Source organism: Chroicocephalus ridibundus, chromosome 2 (genome assembly GCF_963924245.1).
Source record: "Chroicocephalus ridibundus chromosome 2, bChrRid1.1, whole genome shotgun sequence".
Taxonomy (NCBI): domain Eukaryota; kingdom Metazoa; phylum Chordata; class Aves; order Charadriiformes; family Laridae; genus Chroicocephalus; species Chroicocephalus ridibundus.
Genome location: NC_086285.1, coordinates 78,944,783 through 78,971,733, shown reverse-complemented (window position 1 = coordinate 78,971,733; position 26,951 = coordinate 78,944,783). Strand labels below are relative to the sequence as shown.

General features: G+C 39.4%; 1 protein-coding gene across 1 annotated transcript in view; it reads left to right on the top strand.

The window, feature by feature from the left end:
- The window catches only part of GMDS (GDP-mannose 4,6-dehydratase), a 427,838-nt gene that overhangs the window by 147,027 nt on the left and 253,860 nt on the right, over positions 1-26,951 (top strand). Inside the window, exons 5-6 of the mRNA XM_063326011.1 lie at positions 21,057-21,249; positions 22,105-22,209. Of these exons, the coding sequence (XP_063182081.1) occupies positions 21,057-21,249; positions 22,105-22,209 (298 nt within the window). The remainder of the gene's footprint in view (positions 1-21,056; positions 21,250-22,104; positions 22,210-26,951) is intronic.

Below are 26,951 nucleotides of genomic sequence, written 5' to 3'. Positions count from 1 at the left end.
ATCACTTCCTTAGTCCTGCTGGCCACGCTATTTCCTGGTACAGGCCAGGATGCTGTTGGCCTTTTTGGCCACCTGGGCACACTGCCAGCTCATATGCAGCTGGCTGTCGACCAACACCCCCAGGCCCTTTTTCTCCAGGCAGTTTTCAAGCCACTCTTCCCCAAGCCTGTAGCACTGCACGGGGTGGGGGTCGCTTGCACGCAGCAGGGCTGTGCTGCTCAACTCAAGCAGTGAGTGTGGTTGGAGACAGGCTAACTTTGTCTAGCACTTGGCAAGGCCCAGCACCCCTGGTTTTGGGAATATAGAGCAGGGATACCCAAGGTGACTCTGTGAGGAGCCAGATAGGGTCCAGCAGATGTGTTAGCCAGGCTCCATCCTCTGCAGAAGGGCACATTTATGTCTGAAAGCAGTTAATCATGTAAAAGGGGGGAAAAAAAATTCTATGCCGGACTATACGCAGTGTGGTGACATGACAGAAAAACAGTGAAGGCAACACACTGACAGGAGACTAGACGAGTGCACCCTCAGCAAGTTTGCAGATGACACCAAGCTGAGTGGTGAGGTTGACGCGCCCGAGAGACGGGATTTCATCCAGAGGGACCTGGACAAGCTTGAGAAGTGGGTCCATGTGAACCTCATGAGGTTCAGCAAGGCCAAGTGAAGGGTCCTGCACCTGGGTCAAGGTCAAGGCACCCCCTGGTATCAATCCAGGCTGGGGGATGAAGGGACTGAGAGCAGCTCTGCCAAGAAGGACCTTATTGCCACCTTTCAGTACTTAAAGGGGGCTTATAAGAAAGATGAGGACAAAGTTTTTTGCAGGGCCTGTTGTGGTAAGACAAGGGGTAATGGCTTTAAACTAAAACAGGGTAGATTCAGGCTAGATATAAGGAAGAAATTTTTCATGATGAAGGTGGTGAAACACTGGCCCAGGTTGCCCAGAGAGGTGGGAGATGTCCCATCCCTGGAAACATTCAAGGTCAGGTTGGATGGTGCTCTGAGCAACCTGATCTAGTTGAAGATGTCCCCGCTCATTGCAGGGGAATTGCACTAGATGTTCTCTAAAGGTGTCTTTCAACCCAAACTATTCTGTGATTCTACTGTGTAGAAATAAGGAGTCAGTATTGCCTATATAAACTAATACGAGAACCCCGCGATCTTCCACTTTTTAGAATATATTGAGAATAGGGAACAACTCAGAGGAAAGATAAAAGTGATTTTTAGGACTGGAAAACAGCCTTCCCAGTAAATGTGACATTAGGGCACCACTAGAGTTACCTCATTAGAGTGAATGTGAAGGAGCTATTTGATCCTGTTCACACAGGGAATAAGATGTTTGGTATTACAGGGTGCTTAACCTCGCAGGCAATAATGCAGAGATCCAGTGCTGAAAACTAAAGTTAAACAACTTCAAACTAGAGAAGAGGTGTAAATTTTTAAAAGTGAGGGCAATTAGCATTTGAGCAGCTTACTAAAGGATGTGAAAGATTCTCCATTACTTGCAGTCCTTAAATCAAGATTGGATTCCTGCCTAAGAGATATAAATAACTACTAGCTATTTGTACAGCTTGATACAAGAATCACTGAGTGAAGTCATATGGCCTGTGTTATGCAGGACTTTTTTATACTAGAAAAAGGAAAAATGTAAGTACTGTTAGCTATAGGTATATAATTGTTACTTACTAAGTTAGTAATTGCAGCCAAAAAGTGTTCCTTCTCCTATAGTAATCATGTTTTCTTTAGATTTATGCATGTATCAGAATAGCTGAATCTTCTTTCAATTTTCTCACCTGCAGACTTAAATAATACCAGCTATGGGGTTTTTTTTATGTTTTACTCTCTATGAAATTAAGCCGTTATTGCTGTTTCTGGTTTTCCTTCCAGATTCTTACACTAGCATGCTACATACTAAAGCATTTGCATTATAAACACTGAAGTAGTGTTTAATAAAAAAAAAAAAAAAAAAAAAAAGAAATACCCTGTCTCCTTTTGAAATTAAAAGGAAATTGCAAATAACATCTCCAAATTTTATATGGAAAATCAGAACATAAAACTGATTCTGTATTTCCTTAGATTATTTAGAAAGCCTGAACTAACTGTGGTGGGTATATGTAGTATCTTAGCCTACAGATTTCACATCTACATAAAGAGAAAAACACAACTTAAGATGTTTCAACTGAAAAGACAAGGTAGAGATCACCTGGTTTATTTCCAAGTAATGGTGATAGAAATCAAATTCTTCTGAAATGGTAAAAACCAGAAGACCTGTAGAGGTCTCACAGGTTTTAAAAACCTATTCTAATAATCCCAGAATCAACAACCACAACTTTAAAAGAAAAGAGCTAGCCTTGCATTTTAGTTATAGGCAAAGTAATTCCGTTTGAAATTTATAAAAACTATCTTCTCCAAAGACAGGCTTTCCAAAAGTACTTTGCAAACCTTAGGTGTGGTGCCTTCAGCCATCTGCAGCGGATTACTTCCTCTTACTGTATTTCAGCAGCGGGGTGGTGGGAAAGCATTGGTGACAACGACGCTAATGCAATTGGCGTGGGGTTTTTCCCCCTTGCAATTTATTTTGGCAATCTTGCAAGAGGACGGTAGCAGATCTAAATCAGCTACCGTAGCAGTGAGCGTGCTGAATGCGCTTTGATGTCTTCCCTATGTTATGTCTTCTGTAAGGTAATAATCAGGCGGGTAATAAAAAGATGATTAGGATCGTGCCTGGCGTTTGATGTGCTTTGTTTTACATAAATGACTCCATTGAGGGTGGTGGACACAGTAAAAGTTGGCAGAAACTATGGCTGGGCAATGGAACTCTAGAAGGGATGAGAAGGCACTGGCTTTGGCACCGGGCAGTTGCTTGCAGGGACCGTGAGGCAGGCGGTGTTGCTGGACAGATGATTAGAACCAGCGGCTGCTCGACTCAGAATCAAACACTGCGGTTAATTCATCACGGGGCTCTTGAGTGCTTCAGTTATGCAAGCTTAAAAGGTTAAGGCAGTAAATAGTTTATTGCCACTGAGGCCCGTTGAACATTGATCACTGTTGAATTCTCTCTGTTTAGATGTAACTTCTTTTGAAATATGCTCCGTAGGTTTAGTCTGAGCGCAGGGTAATTGCCGCAAGGGCTTAAAATTTGAAAGCAGACACTTCTCCAGCCAGAATGCAATAAACTGCCAAGACAGACTAGCGTGAAACAATACAGTGTCATTTTTATATTTTTTTTTTCAGTTTTCGGGACTTGAATGAAGCAATAGGAAAGACTGTTTTGTGGGGCATGGATGGGTACAGTTATGTGGAGTTTGCCCCTTTCATTCCTATTAATAAAACCCTTGCTATAGTCCTATTTCCAGCCTCTCTGGGGGTTATGCTGCAGTTCTGAGCAGCTGATGGCTCTCCTTAGCCTAGCATTGGGCAGTTACTTAATCAGTATGCAATTAAGGGGTTTTTTTCGGTGCGTGCATTGATATGGTGAGGTTACATTCCAGAAAGTACTCCTGCTGCTTGTGTAGCTGTACGCGTTTTCCATAGTACCCTTGTTTATGTGCAGGATTCTTACTGTCACGGCTGCGAAGCTCTACGTTTCTGAAACATGGTTGGCAGTATCCCGTCGACGCGTAGTGCTGGTTGGGCATCCAACCAGCATCCAACTCTGTGAACATCAAGGTCTGCCAAAACATGATCTAATGGCTCCAGGCTTTGGATTCAGATTTACTGATTTCTTGAACTGGGGGCAGGGGGGAGGGTAATGGGTTTAGGAGGGCAGATTTCAGTAGTAGTTTTTAAAAGTATAGAACCACCCCAAATGTATGTGTGTATGCTTTTTTGATCATATGTGATATCACCATAGTGTGTGTGAACATACCACGTTTTTGGTGGTCACATCCCTCCTCCTTAAAAAGGTGAAGTCTCATAAAGTTAGACCCTGACCCAACCAGCATCTCCACCAGGATGAAACCCTGTGTCCATGGGGAACTTCTCAACTTTGCTGAATCTGTCTATGCACTTTGGGTTCAAAATTAGCTCTGGTTAAGCTGAGGATTTTTATATTTACATAATCTATTTGTTTTTGCAGTAAAAGCCTGCTAATACAGACACATAAAGAATAAGACACGTAAGAAATTTTAGAGGAATTTGTGCCTGTTGATTTATTGTTCTGTAGCATATTACCTATGAGTGTAGGACCTGCAGTCTGGACAACATGCTGAACAGATCTGGAGCTAGTTAACAAAGATAATATCTGCAGTCTTTTGTTCCAAAAATAAAAATGTTACTTCAGATTGCAAAGAAAGGAAACTGAAATGTATTTTTATACATCATAAATGGAATTTTTGAATAAGTTCAGATAACTGCTTTCGTCAAAATACACTAGGATATCAGAAATAAATTCCAAACCCCAATTTTAAATGCATGAATACTTTAATATAGTTTTGAAGAAAAAAAGAAATCAAATCATAAAAATAAAATTCCTGTATTTACAGGTTTCTACAAAGTTCAAGACCAAAACAGTAAAGTGAGAGGGGGGAAAAAAGCCCCTTGGTGAGCAGTCAATCAGTTTCTCTGTATGTGGCCTTACTCTTTACTGAGAAAACAGTACCTCAGACTTGCCAGCTGTGAAATTTTTAGTTCTTCTTTACCATGGACTACATTGCATTTTTTTTTCCTCTTTTAGACAGAGCTGTGAACAGATGATGGATGAACTGTAGGCTCATTGTGTTAGAAATACCTATTTCATTTTAAAAGCTCAGTCCCTCCTTGACAAGGCAGTCGTCCCCTCTTGTAACAACAGAAGAAACATCGTGGAGTCACAGTTCAGCTCCAGTGAAAGACTTAATTTAGGGGTTTGATGAATAGCAAAGGGAAATGTGAGAAAAATAGCGTCACAGCTCAAAACTTTTTGTTATCTGCTCTTTCGCTGTCTTGAACTCTAAATTTTCCTATATATTTAAGGTTAGGTGAGAATTCCCAATGCAGGCAGCACAATTTTCAGCTGGGAGAGATTTCAAGGATGAACTTGCAGATTTTAAAAAGACAAAGAATTAATCTGAAGTAAAGCTTGTGCTATGTAAGGTGTGCATTTTAGAGCAACTGTTGCATCTCATCTGTTCTTAAAATAGCTTCAGTTTTGCTATTTCTAGTAGATCGGAAGAAAATAAAATATGTTTGAAACAGACTACTGAGATGCAGTATATATTTACTGTGTTCTGGAATGTCTTTACATACAGTTTTATGAGCATACTATTGTTTCAGATACTGACTATAATTCAAATTCATTAATTGAATGGGGTTGGCATTTAGAATTTTGTGAGAAATTATAATTTCAAAAGTGTTAGTCGTTGTTAAACGTTGATGAGAACTAAATTCTTGGGGCAGTGTTGGTGGTATACAAGACTCCTAGGATCAGATTGCTGTGTAATTTTGGTGTGGCATCTAATTAGATCTCATACCTGCATATGATGTTTATAAGCTCCCATGACAAGGTGTTGCACAGTGTTACTGTCTGCTGGTAGAGAATGAATATTATCCGTTCAGTAAAGTGAATCAAGTATCTATGTGTTCTCTCACTTGAGGAAGAAAATGTATTGTTTGTTTCCTCATTCTATAGGATAAAAATTCCCTGTAAATATGTTATTAGGCTGATCCATCACTATACTTTACAAGCATAATAGCTGTTTTCTCTATAAATTTGGCAAGCTTATAGCATGAAAAAATGTGTCTCCACCTGCATTTACGTACACTGAAGAGGTAAGTAGATACCAATTAGTTTGATTTGAATGTATATTAGCTAAGTCTATTTACCTGGAACTGAGGATTATCTGTATAGCTAGTATAGCTCAGAAATTTAAAATAGTTTGATTCTCACTTTTTTTAATAAAAGTCTTCGTAGCGCTATCCACTTAGTTTTTTAGGAAGAGTTCAGACTTTTACAAGACGATACAGAGAGTATAAAACCTCAGTGCTCTCTAATGATAAATTTTATCGCTACAAGCAGTATGCAGGAAGGATTGTGAAATGATGTTGAAGGTTTAAGGATAGCACAGTTTATCTAAATTTTCTGAGTAACAGCCTTTGCAGAATGAGGTTTAATCGCATTTTGTTTGTTGCATTTATTAATCCCAAGACTGTATTAACTGAGAGGTACCGACAAGTTTGATTTACGTACGTGTGGCTTTTTTTGACTTGTATTTGTCTTAATGGCTTTTCTTTATCTCTGTTTTTTCCTTTATCATACTGACGTGAGACATGACTGCTTTTTACTTATGCTGTTAATTAGGAAAAAATGAGAACTCTTACCAGTTTGAGCTTAAAGGGTTCACTAATGTAAACTATCAATCTTCTGTTTTTCATAATAAGTAGTGCACCTCTTTCCCTTTCCTCCCACCCAGTAGAGGAGCAAAAGAGGCAGTTCTCGAGGGTGTGGTTATCATGAGATAATTGCAGCCCCGAGGGATTTGAGACACTTGGGTGCATTTCATACCTTGTAGCTGTCCAAGGATGAGATTCTCACACGAAGGCTCCACCCCACCGTATTTTATTTTTTATTGCATAAATCAGTCTGTGTGCTTAGGGATCATTTATCATTTCCCTAGTATTCACCAGGGTACAAACAGTACTGTTCTACTTCCATTCAACCTCCTTATATCTCCCTCCTTCTCCTGCTTAAAAAAAAAAAAAAAGTTGGCAAGATGCTAAAATTATATAATGGTGGTTCTGTATTTAATGCAGAAATCATACATTATCCTAAAAACCCGTCACCCTTGAGTACTCTTTGTACTTCTGAGAACATGATATATGGCTGAATAGTGCATTTAGCAACCATGACTTCATTTAAATCTTTCAGTTTCTGAGAAAGGGATTACTGCCTAGAACCTAACCAGTATTAAAAATACATAATTTCAGATGCAACTGCAGTTAACATCAGCTTAAATTTGTGTGCGGAGAGAGCACTCTTGCAACATGAGAGGTGTTAAAATCTATAGGAGTGGAAAGTGAAACACTGGCTGAGGTTTGCTTTCATGCCAAAACTTTTTAATTTTTTACCAATTACAGTATTCTTCATCAACATTGACTATTTACATTTCTCAGCCTTCCCAGCACAGCTTCTTTGGTACATACTAGTGATGCAGGATCAAAAACTAACTAATGTTTCCAAGCTCCCGTGTGACACTTTAGCAATTTCCTCTGCCTCTCTGGCTAATGGGCAGCACCAGAATATTTCTCCCCATGTTCTTGTAGTTCCTTGACAGAACTTCTTGTATCCCAGGTGAGGACGCTCAGAGCCCCAAAGCAGCTTGGGGTCAGCACTCTGGAAATTAGCTAAAACTCCTACTGCAGCCACCAGACGTAGCGCGCTCAGCTTATGTCAGTGTTGTGTGCAATCACGGATCTTAACTTGCGGTATTTTTTCATCCAGCCGTACTTCACAGCTATTCAGCACATCTCCCTCATGGACAATCACCGCGCATAATGACCTGTGCAGCAGGACTCTCTCAGTGGCATGTAGACGTTCTAAAGATTCCCCCTTTTTGTATGTGCATTTGCAGGTGTATTAGTATTACTACCTCTTCTTTGGCTTAATATGGTGTGATAAAGCTTGTAGGTCGAACTTGATTTTATTTTTATTTTTTTCTGCCTGATCAACAAGCTCTGGAAACACGATGTCCTTAGTTTCAATTAAATTCTTGTGAATACTGCTTGCTTGGAAGGAGATGGAAACTGAGTATGCTGTGTTATAGAGGCTTGCAGTCATGTAGAGAAAACGCGTTTGGAAGGTAAGACAGGTTGAAAAAATCTTGAGATAGATTTACGTTTCCTTCCACATTTATCTCTCTGTGAGATAAATGCACCCTCTTGGCATGTGCTTGTGATCCTGCCATTTCTTGACTGAGATATCCATGAGTCATTCAGAAAAGAAAAAGCATGATTGAAAAGTGCTAATTGAAATAAAATATTTGCATACAATAGAGACCTGGCATCTGCCTGAGCTATAAGTTTTTTTAGAACTAAAATGCAGCCGTACACAATTTTACAGGCTTAACCTTATTTGTGAAATTTGATGTTCCCACTGATCGTGTCCAATGATTTGTTCACTACATTTTTGGCAACTGGGTTTTGTCTTCCACATTGCTTTTCCAACATGCCTCATCATGAGGCTGCAAAATTTCCTTTGAAAGCTGATGAAGCTTTTTATATGCCAGTCAAGTCCTAGTCAAAGCTGCTCAGGGGGGAGGGCGGTTACTGGTACACGGAATGCCACACTCCAGACAAAGAGGAGCACTGTCTTGTAGGGGTCAATATGGTCTCTTGTCGGTTCTAGCACTGCAAGAGGCAAAAACTTCAATGCTGTCTGGAGGCACGGTCAAGTGGACTAAAGTAATATAGTATTTGTTCATGGGGGTGAGAGGGGAAACTCCCACACTTATTGGTTTTATGTGATTAGTTGACTACCACATCCCTATTTCCTGAATGGCTTACCTTAATGTTCAAGTCAAAAGCAGCTGTTTATATTTAATGTTATTAATATATTAAATAGATTAATATTATTAATATATTTATATTATTTACTAGCTATTTTAGCTAGAAAAGCTAAAGTCCTTTGTGTCAGACACCAAGAGATAGGTCAAAAAGAAGGCTGAGGTTGGTGCTGTGGGTTACAGTACCCAAATTGCTTGCAGTTTTCTGCTTTGGTTTATGATCACCATGCCTCATGAGTGCCAAAGCTACCTTTTAAAATTAGTGCCTGTACGTTATTTTCTAAGAATTGTAGTGGAGAGGCTTTAGTAGTCAATAATAAATGTAAGAATAAAGTGAAGGAAAAGGAGATGCCAGCAGAAAATCTAACAGAGTTATTTATTTTCCGAGAGTGTCATTTTTCTTGTTTAGAAAAGGGAAAAATAATAAAAAGGTTTAACCAGTGGGTCTCATCCCTTTAAGCTCTCTGGCCCTTGGCCTTTTCTCCCTTACCCCCACATACCTGTCGAGACACATGTTTTTTTCTGATTCATCCCACAGGTTTCTTTCTAGCTAGCCACCCACATCCTTCTGAGACAGATGAGTTGTTTAAGTAGACCATTTTATGCGGGGGATCGCCTTTGAGTTCAGAGTGCTTACTGCCACATAGAAAACAGCAGTGTTCTCCCTGAAAGGGTGCAACTGGAGGAGATGTACGGCTCATGGTTTCTTAAGTATTAGAATCACATTAAAATCTGAGTGCTAGCGGTGGTGGTGATAAGTGTATTCCACTCCTGTAGCTTCCTACACAGGATGACGAATTATCACAGTCCACTTTGAGCTATGTAGTTATTGCTATCCCCATCTTGCCTGAAATGGAAAGTTAAAATTAGGTGTTACTACTGTGAGTTTACAGAATGATGTCTCTACAGGTTTATTACATCATTCCTTACAAAGCCATCATCAGCTACTGTATTTGTGGATGCTATTAATACTCTGATTTTAAAATTAATCATATGTAGTGCCTGCATGTGTGTACATGCATTACAGGTGAGGGTATTAGTGCTCGTCTACTAGGGTTCACCCACATTAGCATTTCAAGGTGGGGTGGGTTTTTTTGGTTTGTTGGTTGTAAATTTAATAAATTTAAAGGATCCGGTGGTTTTCTTTCAGGGCAAGTACAAACCTCAGACTATTGTATTTATTTAAAGAGTGTTTTTAAATGTCAACTGTTCTCAAGAACAAGGAAAAGGAAAAGAATTTTGCTGGCTTTGTGGAGGGGAAAAAAAAAAGCAATTGATTTTTTTTAAATTGTTGCCCTTTCTTTGAATAAGGTTGAATTCACAGAAGATGAGGCCTGGAAGAAAAGGCCCTGTTCAAAAAGAAAACTGAAAAAAAACCCTGGTGACATTTTTTGACATGCTGTTGCATGTTCATTCATTTTCCCAATCATTCCTGCTGGAGTACTGGAGCAGGAACTGTGAAGGTGGTGACTGTGGGAGCATGTCTTTTGTCAGCACATACATATCCATCCAAATTCGTCCTGTGCAATTAGCCGTCCCAATTTAATTCTTCATGTCTATGCAGTAAAAATGAAGAAAGGCCTCAGAAATAAATTACATAGAAGTCTGAGGTATGGTGAAAACATTCTACCTGAGGAGGAGTTGATGTAGGTTTTGGTTCCTTTATGGCAAACCAGAAGGTAGAACTGGGGCTGCGGTGGTGTAGCATTTTCCCAATCGCTTTTAGTAGCCATGGCAATTGAGGGGAGAATTTGGATGTACAGAGAAGACTGAGTGGACCAGAAATAAATAGTTCTGAAGTGATGGCATTTGTTTAGAAGATGTGTTTTTATAGTACTTTTCTCCAAGGGTGGTGTCTTTGTGAAGAACATGACTTTAGTATTTTAAGAGTAAACTGAGTGCATGAACGGAGGCAGACGTCGTTTGCCTGCTGAGGTGGAGTACTTTGCATCTCCTTTGCCACACTGATGCAGGTGTCGGACTCTGAGCTCTGCACTGCCCACCCAGGTACTTCAGGCCAGAGGATGTTGCCTAGGTAGTTGTGCCCAAGACAAGACGTCATGTTTTGTTCTGTGCGTGGGTGTATCTGCATGCTTATTTATTTCCTCAAAACTTCATGTTCTCATTTGTCTCCCTGAAGTCCTAGCTGTTCTGAAAGCTCAGCCACAACCAAAGCACCACAACGTCACAAGCTGCAATGTGTGGTCAGAGCTGAGGTACCTGTCCGCTCTTAGGCTGTGATGAATGAAGTGATTTGATTTTAGAGTAGCTGACGATAGAAGAGAGCTATGATAAATTGCATTATCTTACATTTGCTGTGGCTTAAGAGTGCTTCCAGATAGGGTTACCTCAGCTCCATAGAGAAATAGTAACATGTTTTCTTGCAGTGTCTTGGCTGTGTCTGTACCCTTAGCTTTCAAATTGAAAGGCTGAGTCAGGCATATTTTTCGGTAGTCGGTCTAATTTGGTTTATGGTCCCATTAGCAAGTAATACATGCATATTCATCTAATTCATTTTTTCTTGCAATATCCCTGTGAAGTGGGGAAGCTCTTTCAACCCCCAGTTAGCTGTAAGGAAGGAGACAGCAATTAATTATTGTTGTGAGGAGGAGAAAATGCTTTTCATTTTAGAAAATGAAAAATTAGAGATTTCCATACAGTGAGAGGTAGAAGCTTTTGTTAAACGTTACAGAAAGTGTGGCTTTTTTTATGAAGTATGTGTCATATCTCTACAGATGCTTCATTCAGAGTGTGCTCAGCTTCATCAGAATGACTTATAGGACTTAACCAGCAGTCAGTGTTTTTTCTTATCTTGTTATCATGATAGCTGTGCTACATCAGTTACTATGTGGATATAGCACAGAAAGCCAAACCCAAAATAAAGAAAAGATAACTTGGAGAACTGCTCAGAGGATTGTCGGTAGCTGATGTGTGGGGAAGGGGGGGAAAGGTAACACAAAAAAAAAAATTGTTAAAAAAAGTTTGCAATTTTATAGAAAGTTTTAAATTTGTGCTTACTTGAATATGAAAAATTTGAGAAATTATTTTATGAAAGTTATGCATTTTTCCAGTAAATTTTATTTCTAGACTAAATGCCCTTATAAGGAAAAAAGACCCACCCTAGTCCATATTCAAATTTGCCAAAAATCCATATATGAAATATTTTATTTCCTCATGGAAGGAGGAGCATTTTTGGTACTTCAGGGGTACCTGAGAAACAGTTGTTTGAATTGCTTCTAAGTTTTCTAAAACTGTGTCATTTGGCATGAGGGACTGCAGTCTGAGAAGTAATCATCTTAAGTTATAATAATAAATGCTGAAAAGATGTAATTTTGCTCTGGTGTCAAAAGCAAGGCTTCTGGCCGGGCCCATAAACCTAGAGAAATTTTACCTTATGCACCAGTAGGAGTTACAAGAGAGTCGGGCAAGGTACTCATTTGCAAAGCATTGCGGTAATTCTAGCTTCTAGGCAACGCAAAAGTTGTATATCAACATTTGGGAGGGTCCGTTGTGTTGAGTCATGTTTTGCAGTCTTGTTGGCTAGGAAGGAAAAGAGAGGAGATACTATTTGTTGTCAATAAACCTGTACAATAGTAGATTATTACTTTAATTCAATATATATATATTGCCATCCAGCGAAAGTCTGTCAAAATCATCAAGTGTTGAAAGTTTGTTGGTTTCTGTGGGTTTTGTTTCTCTCTTCTTTCTTTTTGCTTGTGATGAGGTTTTATCACTTCTGTGCAAAGCATCTTTCTACGTGTTCTGAAAGCATCAAGGAATCAAGGATAAAACTTTTTCAAAAAGCATGAGAAGTAAAGACAAAAAAAAGAAAAAAAGAATACTATAACCTAGTTGTCATGTTAGAATTTTTAATAACCTGTATGTTTTCAATTAATTTCTTTACATGTGAAAAGGAGTAAAAATGGTGCTATTTCTTCCAAAGTGACTGCATTCCCTGCATGCATTTTATTCATAGCTCTCTATTCCCCTGGTACATATAAAGCAAAATGAATTGGCTATCTTTTTACATCTCCCTTTGAACGTTCTCTAGTGACTCTGCAAGTTACCCCTTTTTGTCTTTCTACTAAATAGCATTCAGAGCTTCTGGCACAGCTGGACTTCAGTGCGTAAGAAAGCTTTTAGGGTATTATAGTGTCACTAGCCATTGAAGCCACAAAATTTGAAACATCGAAGCCCATCCTGACTTTGCTGCCTGTGCCTTGCACTTAAAGACTCGGGTAAACGTGTATATTGTTGAAACTGTCCCTGAACAAAATCCTGCTGAAAACTAATAAAGAAGCAACGCTTCTTTTTTAAAAGCTTCTTTTCTGATCTGTGTAATTTGAAACTAAAGACTTTGAACAGTGGGTTAGAGATTGTTCTGCAAGATAAATCCCTTGCATCACATAACCCTGACAACTCCCCAGTTCCATCAAATTAATAACAAATGGATGAGAAGATAAGCAAAACTAATGGGGAGGTTACATTTTTGTGACAAAGGTTTATGGCCATACTGAATCTCATGTTCTGTGATATCCCTCCTCCTTCTCCTCCTCCACTTTGGTATTTTTCTTACTATCAGATCTGAGCATTCCTCTATCTGAAGCTCCTTTGTGGAGGAGATATGATGAATAGCAAGTTGGACTATGTGTCTCCGAAAAGCTGCTATGAACAACTCTTCACTCCCTCTGTAGAGATCTTTGATTTTCTACAAGATCAGGCTTCGTCCTTGCACACTGTACATCCGCTTTCTACTCATTGGATGGTGCTGTGTGTCTGAGCATTGAAACACACTGCTGTAACCCTATCTCTGTGTCTTCTTAAAATTGTGCAATAATTTAGTTTGGGAGCAATCTCTGAATGTCACCTGGACCAACTCTTTCCATAAAGCAGGGCCAGCTCACAGCAGGTGGCTCAGGGCTATGTCTGAGTGAGTTCTGAGTATCTCCAAGGGTGGAGATGCCACAGCCTCTCTGCACAACCTGTTTCAGTGTTAGACTACCTGTGTTGTGAACCCTTTTTTCCTAATATCTAATTGTAATTTTTCATGTTTCAACTTATGTCCACTGCCTTTTGACCTGTCTCTGGGCAACTCTCTTTTAATCCAGTCTGTGAAATTAATCCACTGACTTAGCTAGCCAAGAAACAGAAGAATAAACAATTTACAAATTGTCTCTATTTAGATATCTGTTCCGAAACACACCTTTCAATCAATAGTCAGCAGCCAAGACAACTGTACAGGATGTAGGAGATTTTGTTTTGTTAAAATGGATCTCAAAGGGAATGGATACTCCAATTTAAGGATTGTGGCATTCAAATTTTTAAAAATAATGGTGGTTCTTCTATACCTTTTAACTGGTCAGGCATCTACCAGTGGGCTGCTTTGAAGGCACAGGTGAATGTGATGACCTCACGAGCTGGATTTACAACTACACCTGTGGTTTGCCAGGGAACCCTGAGGAGGCACTTGTTAAACAAACTGAATAATGAATTCAACTATCAACCCCTACTAGTTTGATAAATATAAAGCCTTAACTACTCAGGGAGTATTTCTCCATGTGTATTCTCTGCTTTGTGTTGGATTTTATCTTTCTCTTTTTTTCCCCAGCAAAAATCAAGTAGTAGTTTTTACTCTTAAGAGGGAAAAAGGAAACCTGTTTTAATAATGCTAAGCTATTTCTCTTTAAAAATTACTTCAGAGAGTTTGTATCAAGAACTTGAAATTAATCAGGAGGAGAGTTATAAGAAAAACTTACTCAAGCCAAACCGTCAGAACTTGCCATACGGACATAGACTGTGGAGTATGTGAGGGGCTGCTTGCCCCACATCCTTGAGTATTTTAGCTGCACAAAGAAAGTAGCTGCCCTAAGGGAAGGCTCTACTGTGGGGCAGTTCAAGATAGCTGGGGACTTCAAGCAGTCTAGCATCACTCCTGTTGCATCTTGTGTGGGCAATAGGAGTAGAACTGGCCGTTCATGAACTTTTTAGTGCTCATGGAGGTGAAAGGTAGTAGCTGCTTTTGGATTCTGCAGGGCCTGACCCTTGGGGACATAGTGGAAGGTGATGCATATTTTTGCTCTTGTTGTTATCCTGAGTAATTTTTTTTCAGACTTAGAAGCACATTTTTGGTGTGAAGCTTCGGCTTCGTTCCACCCCTTTATCGCCCCCACATTTCCCGGATCTCAATATGCTTGGAGAAATGAACAGTGAGGAGCCATGAATGAGCTCAGCTCTGCTTCATCCCTCGTTTGTGCTCCTTTTGAGGGTGCAAAGGCATGTGTCTGTGTTTGGGGCGATCAACAGGTTTACATTCAAGCTCCCCTTTTTTGTGTGTAATGAAAACCACTTCGGGGCTATTTGTGTAAGACTGAGCTGGCTCCTGAAGCAGAGTCTGTTGCGGTTTATGGCAGGTGATAGAACATGAAGATCATTTTAAGATCACTAAACAGCAAATAGCTTATTTTTGCACTTCGGTTTGGGTCTTCTCACTTAGGGGTGAAAGTGAAATACTGGCCCACTGGTGTCAAAAGCAAACTTCAGACCACTTCATGAGGTCTTTCCGGTGACTCAGCCTGCAGTACAGAGTATGACAGAACTGCAGTGGAAGTCAACCACCAGGGCTTCTACATAGTCTCTAGCAGAGAAACAGGTCTTTTATCATCTGCACTGCTTATTCCTTTGCATCACAAATAACTTGAAAATCCAAGTTATCCAAGAGCTCTTGCTACAGCAGTATTGTGAATAGCTTGGGTTAACATGAATTTTAGGAAAAAATTTTTCCACTTACAAAATTCTTTCTTGCTAATTCTCTGCTTACAATCATGTTTTCAAATTAGTCTGATTTAATACAAATCACTTTATTTTTTCTGTTTTATTTATGAGAGGACAGGGAAAGAAATAGGAAAGAAGATAAATCCACAAAAGGCGTATTCCTTTTATTTGAAATTCTAGTCATTGTTTTTTCAGTCAATTTCTATTTAGCTAAAAAGTTGAATAGGGCTTTAAGATATCAAGAGTGTTGCTTAATAATAAGCGGTTCAGAGCTATTGAATTGATTATTTTTCTATATAACAAAAAATATATAGTTGTTTGGGGGATTTTGGTATCTTGCAACTACTTCTTTCATTGGGTGAGAGGGCAATGAGTTAAGCATTCATTATGACTTAAGGGGTTGGGGGGGAGAGGAATTGTCATATTCTCCTGGAAGGTTACCTGACATTTTTGTATATATATAGGTTCTTCCCTGTCCTCTTGACACCCCCCAAATCCCCTAAATTCTTTGTATTTCCTAAAATCCCTAGTATTTTTTTTTCCCCAATGTGTTAGGACTTTATAGGAATGCTTGGCCCATAGTCTGTATTAGATTTAGCAACTGGAATGTTTTGCTTTAAATGTCTGTTCCTAGGGGTTGAGCAGTTTGTTTACTGAGATGATATAAGTGATCCCAGTGGTTTTTATTGGCAGTGGAAGGCACACTGAATATTCAAAGCAAACAGAATTGATTTTAAAGAATACAAAAAAGTAACTGCTGTGATACTTGTGAGACTTGAAACATTTCTGAGCAGTTTTTCCACTTCGTGACTTGCTTCTCAGGTGTAAACCTTTCTCAATGCTTAGAGAGACCTGATACAAATCTAAAGAATCTACTATAAGTTTTTTCAAGAGAGCAAAAATGCCTATTTTAATGTTAGAGTTAGGTTAGCCACCTTTGCTTTTACAGTGAAGGAATAATAATTTACATTTATATTATCCTATTTCCTTCTGGGCCTTCACATGAGCTTCCCTCTCATAACACCAGCCTTTGAGGAATCCCATCTTCTGAAACAGAGAAGGCTGTAAGAAGGAGATGAAATTTCAAATCATTATTTATATTCCTTCGGTAGAGCATTGAAACATGTTCTGCTAGTACACGCTATTTTTGATTGAAAGCTAATAGTTAATATGATTGCAGACCATCAGTTGTATTGTTCTAAATGACAAAACAAAGCAGTATTTCGCAAAGCCAAACCTGTGTGTGTGCTAAATTGATACGTTTTTTCAGAGTATCACCACAGTTGACAACGCGTTGGTCAGAAGCAAGTATTATTAAGTCCACAGGCTTGTATATAGTACTTGTAGACATGATAGGAATGTGTTCTTGTGGAGGGTAAGACCCATATGTTTTCATTTAGATAGTTTTCAGTAAGCTTTTAAATCTTGTTAAAGATCTTGCTAGGCTTGGTTTTGAATAATCAGTTGGGAAACATCATATTTAACATTGCTCTATTAAATTCAAATCTCTTGAAAAGATTGAATCTGGCCATTAGAAAGAAAGAAAGAAAGAAAGAAAGAAAGAAAGAAAGAAAGAAAGAAAGAAAGAAAGAAAGAAAGAAAGAAAGAAAGAAAGAAAGAAAGAAAGAAAGAAAGAAATGGGCGGGGGGAAGAGTTCAAATTCAAAAGGTAGAAACCAGTTCACAAAACTCATTGTCATTCTTGGAACTGTGTGAAAGAAGAGCCATAATGTGTTTCAGTGTATTTGTATTGTAACATTCCTAGAATCACAGGACACAACTAATGAAACCATGCTTTTCTCAAGAAAATTTTATCATGTTTATGAGTAAGCCTTGCAGTGGAAATTTATACTTGCCCAAGAAGATATTTGAAATATGCTGTATTAGGGATGAATATACTCAGTATATAGAAGTCCTATGTACGAAAGAATTCCTTTTTCTTATTCTTTAAGCCAATTCTGCAAGGTGTTCAGGGCTGAAAACCTGGAACTGAAGTACGTTTAGCCAAGGATTTAAGTGTCTCCATGTTGTTCTGTCCTCTGCTAATGATACACCACTATCACTACTTCCTGAATGGAATAAATAGACACATCTGAAACGTATGCATTCGCAGTACCTCCAGAGAACAACTATGACAAATCCAAAAGCATGCTGTCCCCATTGTACGTGGGAAGGGAGTGCCAGGGCACTCAGGCTAACACGTTCCAAGTAGACAGTCTCTGTTTTGTTGGTACGTTACACTTTCCCTTTGTCACAAAGTCTGTCCAAAGGGGGCAAAGAAGTATTGGATCCATGCCTTCGATACTCTTTGAGAAAACTTTCAGGTTTAAAGTTTCTGCCAGGCAAAGAAGCTTCTTTCCTCTACTCCAGTTGTTACAAAAACTCCCGGTGTTGTCTTCAGAAAAAGTTATTTGCATGGCTTGCTTTACATGGTTGACAGTAACTGATAGTTTTGGATTTTTGAAGTTAGAATGAAGCATCTGTCTTAGGTAGCTAAGTTAAACTAGTGCGTATATAGTTACTCCAAAGCAGTCAAGAGCATCTCTGTTAGGCTTTCTGCTCTCCCTCACTGTCGTTTTTAGGGAGATGAGCTTTCTAATTCAGACACTTAAGATAGTTGTCGTAAATTAGACTGTTTGAAAACTCCCATCTAAGGTCATCCAAACTCATCACCTACACTCTTTTTTCCCCCCTGTATAAGTGTTTAATCTTTCAGAAAGCGTGGCTTGGTTTTAGCCTTCCTACACCTGCCTTTACAGTAATTTCCATGAAGTTTTTACTCTCTCAGGTAGCCTCTCTGAGCTCAGTGCACCAGCCAAGATTATTTCTGTGAGTAACATTTATTGAATCTGATTCAATATTTGTTTCTATAACACAGACCCTGGCCTTTTTTGTGTTGTGCGTGCATATCAGTTCTCTATTGCACATCCTTCTTAATGAGGTCCCTGCATTATTTTTATTTATTTATTTATTTTTACTTTGGTCTTCCTGTTGGTCTTGCACAAGATAAATACGCATAAGGAGAGGGAAATAATGTGGTAATGGATAACTCAGCAGTTTTTCCTGTTCTGCCCTGCTTCATTTGTAACTGCTTAATCAATCCAGTATTTTATCAAACTCCTTTACGTTGTTAACTCTGAATTAGAATCCAGTGTGCGTTTATCTGTATTTGCCATGATAATGCCCTACAGTCTTAACAGTCCTATGTTTTTGGTGTTGGAGGTTTTAGTGGATAAAACCATTTTTTATTTTCATGAATGCCATTCTAGTCTAACCTGCACTCCAAAATGAAATGGATTTAGTGGTCTGAGTCCTGTCCCTGGTGAACAATAGTCCGCATTACAAAACCACCAAATAGGCACAAAGCTGGCGGTTTCTGCTCGGGGACACTCAGACCCAGCCAGCGCGGAGGCAGAATTACCTCACACCCCAGGGAGTGATTTTTTCTAGGTGAAGACTGAGGTCATTCATAAGGCAATAGGGAAAAGCATCTCTTGTGAAACTGGTCTCTGCATCAGCCAAGGAGAGCAGTCCCTGGTACTGCTGCCGCAGGCTCATTGCACACGCTGCTTAAGAAGTTTCGTAATCTGGAATCTCCTGATTTAAGACCACCTCAGTTACATGTGCCGTTTACCCTCATAGAACATGTAAGCAAAGGTATGCATTTTGGGTTGATGTTTTTAGCAGGTTTTTTTGTTGGAAACAGTTCTTTAATATAGGTAAATTCCTAGTTCTGCTACAATTAGTAAGGGTTTTGCCTCTACTTAGAGAGCTAGGATGTTACAGTGAGTATGTGAAGGTGCTAGCCATATGGTAGATATACTAATTTATGTTCATTAGTGCATTATTGACTGCATCACCTATTCATTAAGATGTTTTCCCAAGAGTTACTCTGACAGCGAAGCCGAGAGACCTTAAGTGGCTGTCATCTTTGTGCCAAATGGATTAAAACAAAAAATGCTCAGCACTTCTTAGTAGATCAGTGCTCAATTTCAGCTGGGTCATACCAGGTTAACAAGCCAAAGTATCTGGTTTCTTTTTTTTTTTTTCATTTTGGTTGAAAAAAATTAAAAAGTAAAGTTTGTTTTCGTTCATAGCATTAGCCATTTCAGATCAAAACTATGTGAGAACATTTTTATTTTGGAGCACAGTAACACAATTTAGATTATTTCATATCTGTGTTGAATTAACCATAAGTGCAAATTCAAATTAATCTAATTATTTTTATTTCATCTGCTGTGTAAATAAGCCTTAAACCTCTAGTGATTACTGAATAGGGAAAGTGGCTTAACAGGAGAAGTCTATACAGGGCTATCTGTCTGAATCTGCACAGAGCCTGAAAAAATACCTGGTGAGAGGTTTCCCACTGATTTCACTGTGATAGCACAGCTTGTCCAGCTATGGTCATTTACCCTCTACTCCATTAGTAGTTACCATGTCACTGAAGACTAACGAAGGGGGGGATCATACGTTTGTAGTGTCTGACTTCGGTGGTGTCTCACTAACCTCTAGCCTAGATCATGTAAAGAGACTGTAACGTTGCCATCACTCTAGAGCTTGTTCCTGAAAGTTGTTTGTCAGTCAGAGGGGACGCTGGTAGAATAGTTCTTCCTTGGGTCCGAGAGATGGAAGAAATTGCTCTACAGGTCCATTCCCCTTTCAGTTTTTATGATGTTGGCAGTATAATCAGGAAACATTTTTTTAAAGCTGCCATACAGAAGCAAAATCCTGGGTTGGAGAGAGGATGTAGAAGGAAGGAGGAATGTGTCTCTTCGATGGGCACTGGTGGAAGAAAGTTCTTCAGACTCCAGGAGCTCTGATCGCATGTCCGAGCAACCAGCCTGTACCCATCAAGCAAGCAGAGTCAACTCCTGTCCGAGCATTTTTTCTACTGCCCGCAGATTGGGATGGTCACAACGCATCTCTTACCTTCAGCTAACTTTTCCCAGTTTTTATTTTTCTTCTGAAACTGCAAGGAATATAATTAATATATTTTTTTAAACACTCTGAAAGCTTAGACTCAAGCATGTCTTGTGGCCTATGCCACAATCAAGCTCATTGCAAAGATAACGGAGAACTACCGGAGCGGGGAGAGAAAGAGGAGACTTGGCCCAGCAGCGCACATGAGTTCATTATCATACTTTGAAGGATACGTTAGCTGGGGGAGATGGCTGCTTTCTTTTGGATGCCTCCACTTCATCACTTGCTCTCCCACTTCATCATCCCCCTAACCTCTGTGCAAAAGCCACAACTCTGGTACACCTTAGTCAGGTGGTGTTGAGAGTCTCATTTGATAGCAGATATTTCTAGTCTTCTCTCCATTTTGATGTGTGTTTAAATTACAAAACTTTGGACCGTGTTTAAAGTTTGTGGGTTTTTTTAATAAATCTTTATGTAGTCATGCTGTCTGTCTAACCTAGTATTTGTTTTAAATATATTTTGGATAATTTTATCCAAATTCAAGTGTGTCAAAGATATTAAGCCCAAGTGAATATTGTGAAAATTGGCAGCTGTGGGGATGAGAGAGAGCCTGATAATGCTCCTGCCCATGGGAGGCTTACCCCTTACTTCACATGGGAAAATAATCCTGAGAGAGAGATCAGGGAACACCAGTCTTTTGGTTCTGCTATTTATGGAAGTACTTGTTTATTCTTAGAAATCCTTTGAGGGTACTTTTGTAAACTGAGCATCTATTCTGTACAAAAGTGTCTAGATGGTCTGTGACAAGTGATGTATTACTTTGGTTGTACATGATCACGGCATGTTCTGGCTCCCCTAGTAAAATTGATGATGTTTTTTTCTTCCTCTCCCCAAGATTTCGTTCGACCTAGCAGAATATACTGCTGACGTTGATGGGGTTGGCACTTTACGGCTCCTAGATGCTATTAAGACTTGTGGCCTTATCAACTCTGTGAAGTTCTACCAAGCCTCCACCAGTGAACTTTTTGGAAAAGTGCAAGAAATCCCGCAAAAGGAGACCACCCCTTTTTACCCGAGATCGCCTTACGGTGAGGATTGCTGATGCCTGTGTGGAGTGTCTGTCTGTCTGTCTATTCTCCCCGCTCATGTCTCAGGGCTGAAGTCATTTGGGTGTGAGATGAGAATGACGATAGAGCTAAAGTGACTAGACATGTCGAGAGGCATACCTTTATGAATTACTATATAAAAAGTATTTGCTGCCATTGCCCGGGGGTTGGAAACTAGCGTCTCACTTCACAAGACCGTGTTCATTCAGCTCAGAGGTTGAGAGCTCTTGCAGAGAGGGGGGGAAGGGCGGCTCTTCCTTCACAAAGGCTTGTGGGAGACCACTGAAGTGATAAGGTTTCATATTTTTTGTTGCCTAAATGAAAAACTCCCAAGAGCTCACTTCTTCCTTCATGAACTCGCGTGAAATTCGAAACACTTATTAAAGCAATGTGCATGGAGGCCTTTGGTGATAAAGTTTCAAATCAATTTGAGTGTTAAGGCACCAGATTTTCGCTTTTATTCCTCCAAAGTAATTTTATTTTTTTTTTATTAGCGGAGGTCACTACAGTGGCATATTTCACACGCTCTGGCTGTGTTAATTATATTGTAAAAGAAAAAGTGCTATGCTTGAGCGTGCATAAGAAAACAAGTGAGAAAGTGCCCTAACACCTCCTGGCCAGTTCAGAGGCTGCACAGAAAAGGAGTATTTTCCCATTCAGCTGCTGGATATTTTTTCCATATGAAATGTCAACACATATAGGGAATGAATCAAATTCTAATGCATTCTGCTGTTGAATATTGGACTTCACCCGGCATATGAGAGAGGTGTGTATGCGTGTGTCTGAGCTGTGTATGAGCAGAGTGGATATACGTAACGCTTTAAAATTACTTTTTAGGGGCAGCAAAGCTGTATGCCTACTGGATTGTGGTGAACTTCAGAGAGGCCTACAATCTCTTTGCTGTGAACGGCATTCTCTTCAATCACGAAAGCCCCAGGAGAGGTTAGAAAAACCCGTGTGAAACTTTTCCCAACTTTGCGTACCTCTGACCGGAAAAATGAAACAATGCATCCACAGGTTTCATTTAAACTTGCCAAAATTCTGCAGGGAGGGTGTCATGACTCGTAGCCTGCTCATGGCAGTCTTGGAACCTGCAGAACAGCAGCTCTCTCTTTCAAGCATCTTGCTGCATTTCGTAGTCCTCTGATGCTGAAGGGAGGCTTGTGTAGCTGATTTTGAGTATCAGTGCTCTCAAGAGACTGCAATAACGTAACACCTGTGAGTTCTCTTTCCCTCTTGATGGTAAGTTAAGGCTAAAGTGTTAGAGTGACACACTAAAAGGCAGGTTTTCTAAACATTTTGGTGGGCAACTGCGTAACAGATGCAATTTCAGGTGTGACTTGTATGCAAGGTTTTTATTTATGTATAAATGTCAAATTAAGAGGCAAAAACAATAGACCCTCTAAATTCATAAGACTAATGAGTGCAGCCTGGTATCTTTCGAAAAAATTATGGATTATGGCCCATACCTTCTGACAAGACGGTTTTTAACACATGGCTTTAAAATGCCTTTCTGTTTAATCCTTAATAGCAACACAGCTTAAATTCCACATAATCACCCCTTTTCCTCTTGCAGTACTTTATGAACAATTAATACTGGCATATAGTTTGAGTAAGAGTCCACGGTTGATTAAAAGTCTCTTATACAATGACAGTTTTCCTCTGCCCTTAAAGTGCTGCGACTGTAGAAAACACTTTAAAATTAAACTTTAAATTAACACAGAAAACTGGATTCTCAGTGCAGAAGCTTTTTATTGTGGGCTGTTTCTAAATGAAAAATAAATTCAAGTTTTACAGGAATGCAATTATATAAATTATAGCCTGGCACAAAATATAATAATTTTAATCGTACTTACAAATATAAAATAGACCATAATTGCAACTCTGCTTGGAAAAAAAAAAAAAAGAAGAGGAGAAAAAAGGAGTCAGTGTCAATAGGATTTAAATATCGATTTCAGTCGTTGGGAGTCACAGCTGCAAAACCTCAAGTGCAGTGTGTAGGCAGCATTTGCAGTAAGTGGTGCATCAAATACTTGGTGGTAGAAGTTGGTGCATCAATTCACTGGAGCAGATGACAGTACAAGTCCAAAATTAAAAGAGAATCAAATTCACTAGATTGTTTCATTCAGAAGCCCCAATACTTTGCTTTCTTTTAAACAGTTCACTGTGACATACTCTTGGTGCACTGCAAACTGATGTCCAAGTTGCTCTGAGTTATCATTATGCAATTAAAACATTCCGGCCAACGTAAAGAATGAGGGAATATGCAATGACAGATATTAGCTTGGCATGATTTCTAGTAACACTAAGGAACTACAAGATGAGATGGAAATTATAGGAACACGTTTACCATTTGTGCTCCTCCTCTATAGGCTCTTGCCATTTTGAAAGAGGAAAACTTCAGTGCTCTCTGCTGTTTTGATCCCTCTGACATTTGTTCCAGCTTTGACACTGCTGCAATGGAGATGCCAATCCAAAGTCTCTTTTCAACACACTCAACGTCCCTGTGGAGAACCCAAGCCTGCGCTTTGAAGTCTGAGGCCATGCTTTTGGTTGTGTGTATGTGCTGGGTGCAGTTTTAAGCCCCTTGTGCCACGGACAGGAATCTCGTTTTAGAAATGGTTTCATTTGGCTCCGTTCACATTAGTGGGAGTACACACCATGAAAGCAACTGTAACTGCAGCCCAGTGCCATTTGCTTAGTGTTTTTATGGGAGAAAGTCTGAAAATTTAAGCAGAGAAGACAATGGAAGAAAAGTAGTTTTGAGGCTGTTTCTTAATAGCCATTCATCACTTTCCTAATGTTTTTGAAGACTGCAAAGGTGCTTTGGGAGGAAAAGAGGGTTTAACTGGGATTTCTAATTCCTATGCAGAGATGGTAATATACATGGAAGTTTTAAAATGCCTTATGGTTTGGCTTTTTTTTTTTTTAATTCTACTGATTTCAGAGATTGGGAATACCTAAGTAAAACAATACATATTTTATTCCAATATTACATACCATTATTGGTTTAATGTTATGAATTGATCAAATACAACATCCCATTGATGGTGATACTACGTGCATCTTGCCCGCACAAAACGTAATGCCCGGGAATCCGTGGAGAGCAGAGGGTTTGTGGCATTGCTGCATGCTGAGGTGCAGGGTCCATCTGTCCCGGCAGACAGTGCATATTTTTTCCCCATATCCGAAGTGTTAATTGCACTTCTGAAAATTTCTGTAGGTTTCCTACAGTGAATGTATTTATAGGGAAAGACTGTGAAGAGACAAATCCTCCTGTTTCTTGTAGGCAGGCATCTGTGAAGTGTGTTACACTGCCAGGCAGTGGTAAGGATGAAGAGAATGCATTTTTGGTACCTGGCAGCCTGTGTTGTGGACTGTGATCAAATAGAGTATTTCAGTACTCATGGTGAAGGACGATGAACTGCAGTTGTCTGACGAGTGGCTGTTAGCAGCCGGTCACTGAGGCTGAATTGAACAGACAATTGTAAAGAGTTTGTTTCATGATCTCTCTTCATATGGTTTTCAGATATTATACTGCTGGGGCAGCGGTACATGAGCCTAGTGAAAATGAGAACTTTCTAATCTCAAGAGCTGCTTCCCTTTGAAAGGAATTTAGGAATATACCCCTCTTATTTCAGAATACCAATCCCTCTCCTTAGCCTTCTCAGTTTTAGCTCAGAAAGGAGCACCAGTAGTTAATCTCATGTAGCCTCTATAATAATAGGGAAGTCTACACAGAGTTCATAAGGGTAAAGAGTGCTTAAGTCTAATATGAGAGGTTTCCTATTTCTGAAAATTACTAAGGCTTGAGAAAAGTGCTGGCTTGGAGAAGTTTGTTTGATTTTTCTACTTTTGTCTTACTCTATAAGAGAAAGACCGTAACAGGAGTAGTTCTTAAGATGTGACACCATACTGCAAATCTGAACACTTAAGTTCACTGTTTGGGCTTGCTTTTAAGTCTGATGTTTCATGTTCTGACAGCCACAGTAACTTTAAAAAAACCACCAGTGATAAATTCCAGGTTGGTTGAACCCACTGCCTGAGCCTTACGTCTTAATTTGGGAATAGTACAGCATTATTAAATTGCACACATACTTGTGTCGATACTCAAGATATGTGTGTATGCGACAGCAGAGGATATTATCTAAAATGTCATATGGAGTAAATGAGTGGCTATGTTTGACTAATCTTAAGAAAATATACATCTACTTTGAGCCTTTCTGTAGTACTTTCCTTTCAAATTTTTTCTTTATATTATACTTACTAATTTTCATTTCGTAGTCACTTTTATAGTTTTAGAAGATGAAACAGTCACTTTTTAACCAGTACATACTTTTCAGCTCACATAAATCAACACAGCTGCACTGATGTGAATAGGGTCATGTTGATTTATGCCAGCTGAGGGTTCTGGCATAATACTTCCAGTGACGGTCTGGTAATGTAAGATAAGCACAATTTGCTTGCTTTGGGGAAAAGGCCTGTATTAGCAGTACACCTTGCTAAAGCTGGTTTCTTCAGTTACTTTCATCACCTTTTACCAGGTATAGCTCAAGTGTTTTCTGATTTATGGCAATACCAAAGGAGAATGTGATCTTCCATTTCTGAAGCTTATTTATTGTCTAAATATGAAACTGGCTGGAAAGCAAAATGCTCTCTACAGTGGTAGTAAGCTACAAGGTGGCCTCTCTTTCCGAAAAGGAACAAACAAAACAAAACCTAAAAAACTTTTCCAGAATGCTGTTGGATTTTTTTAGGTTTGGTTTTTTGTTTGGTTTTGTTTTTTGAAGACAACACTATGGGATACCAAATAGGGGAAATGGTGGCCAGCAAGTTGCTGCTGGTGGTTGAATGTGGCTCCCGGTATTACCAGTGTGGAAATGTCTGCCCTATAGCAATACTGGAAGGGTATTTCAGTTCAGAGAGATGACGGTTTTGACAGTGGAAGAGTGAGGCAATTAGCAAGTCTAGTTTTCAGGAAAGCTGGGGCTCAATCCAAGCCTTTTTTACACCATTGGAAAGGTTCCTGTTCTTTTGTTGGGCTCTGGATCTCACTAATACCTTCTTTACTTAGTGAGAAAGCAAACTAGTTGTTGACAGTGTCATTTGTTTCTTCCCAGACAAGCCCTTTTTTTCTCCTCAGTTCTGTGTAGGGAGTTTTCTCAGGTTTACAAGATGTGCCTTTGGATGTCTGAGATAACTTTCTGATTTGGTTAACCACTTCATTGCTTGCCTCATCTGATCTTTATCTGCCAAGATGTACAAACATGTACAGCATGTTTCCTGACACAATGCAACAGAAGTTTTGTTTGTTTTTTGTTGGTTTTTTTTTTTTCCTTAAGTAATAAATACTTTGCCTCCACACATGACATCATTGCGTAGATCATTCAGTAGGGAATTTTTATTTGTCTGATACCAGCCCTGGTAAAGCAGTTGTCATCAGACCATTGCTGTATAGCCAGAGGGAAAGGATACAACTGCTCATTTCTGTGATCTCTTTCAGCCGGGAAGGAAATGGCTAGGTGTTAGATTGCAGGCTGAAGGTTGTCAAAGTACATGTAGTAAGATTAAAATGAAAAGAAATCATGAGTTAAAGAGAATAGGGACTGTTCTTTGCTTTTATTGTGCATCTGGATCACAGTTTTGCCAGGAGGGAGGGGCTGAGGGGTTCCCCCACTCACTGT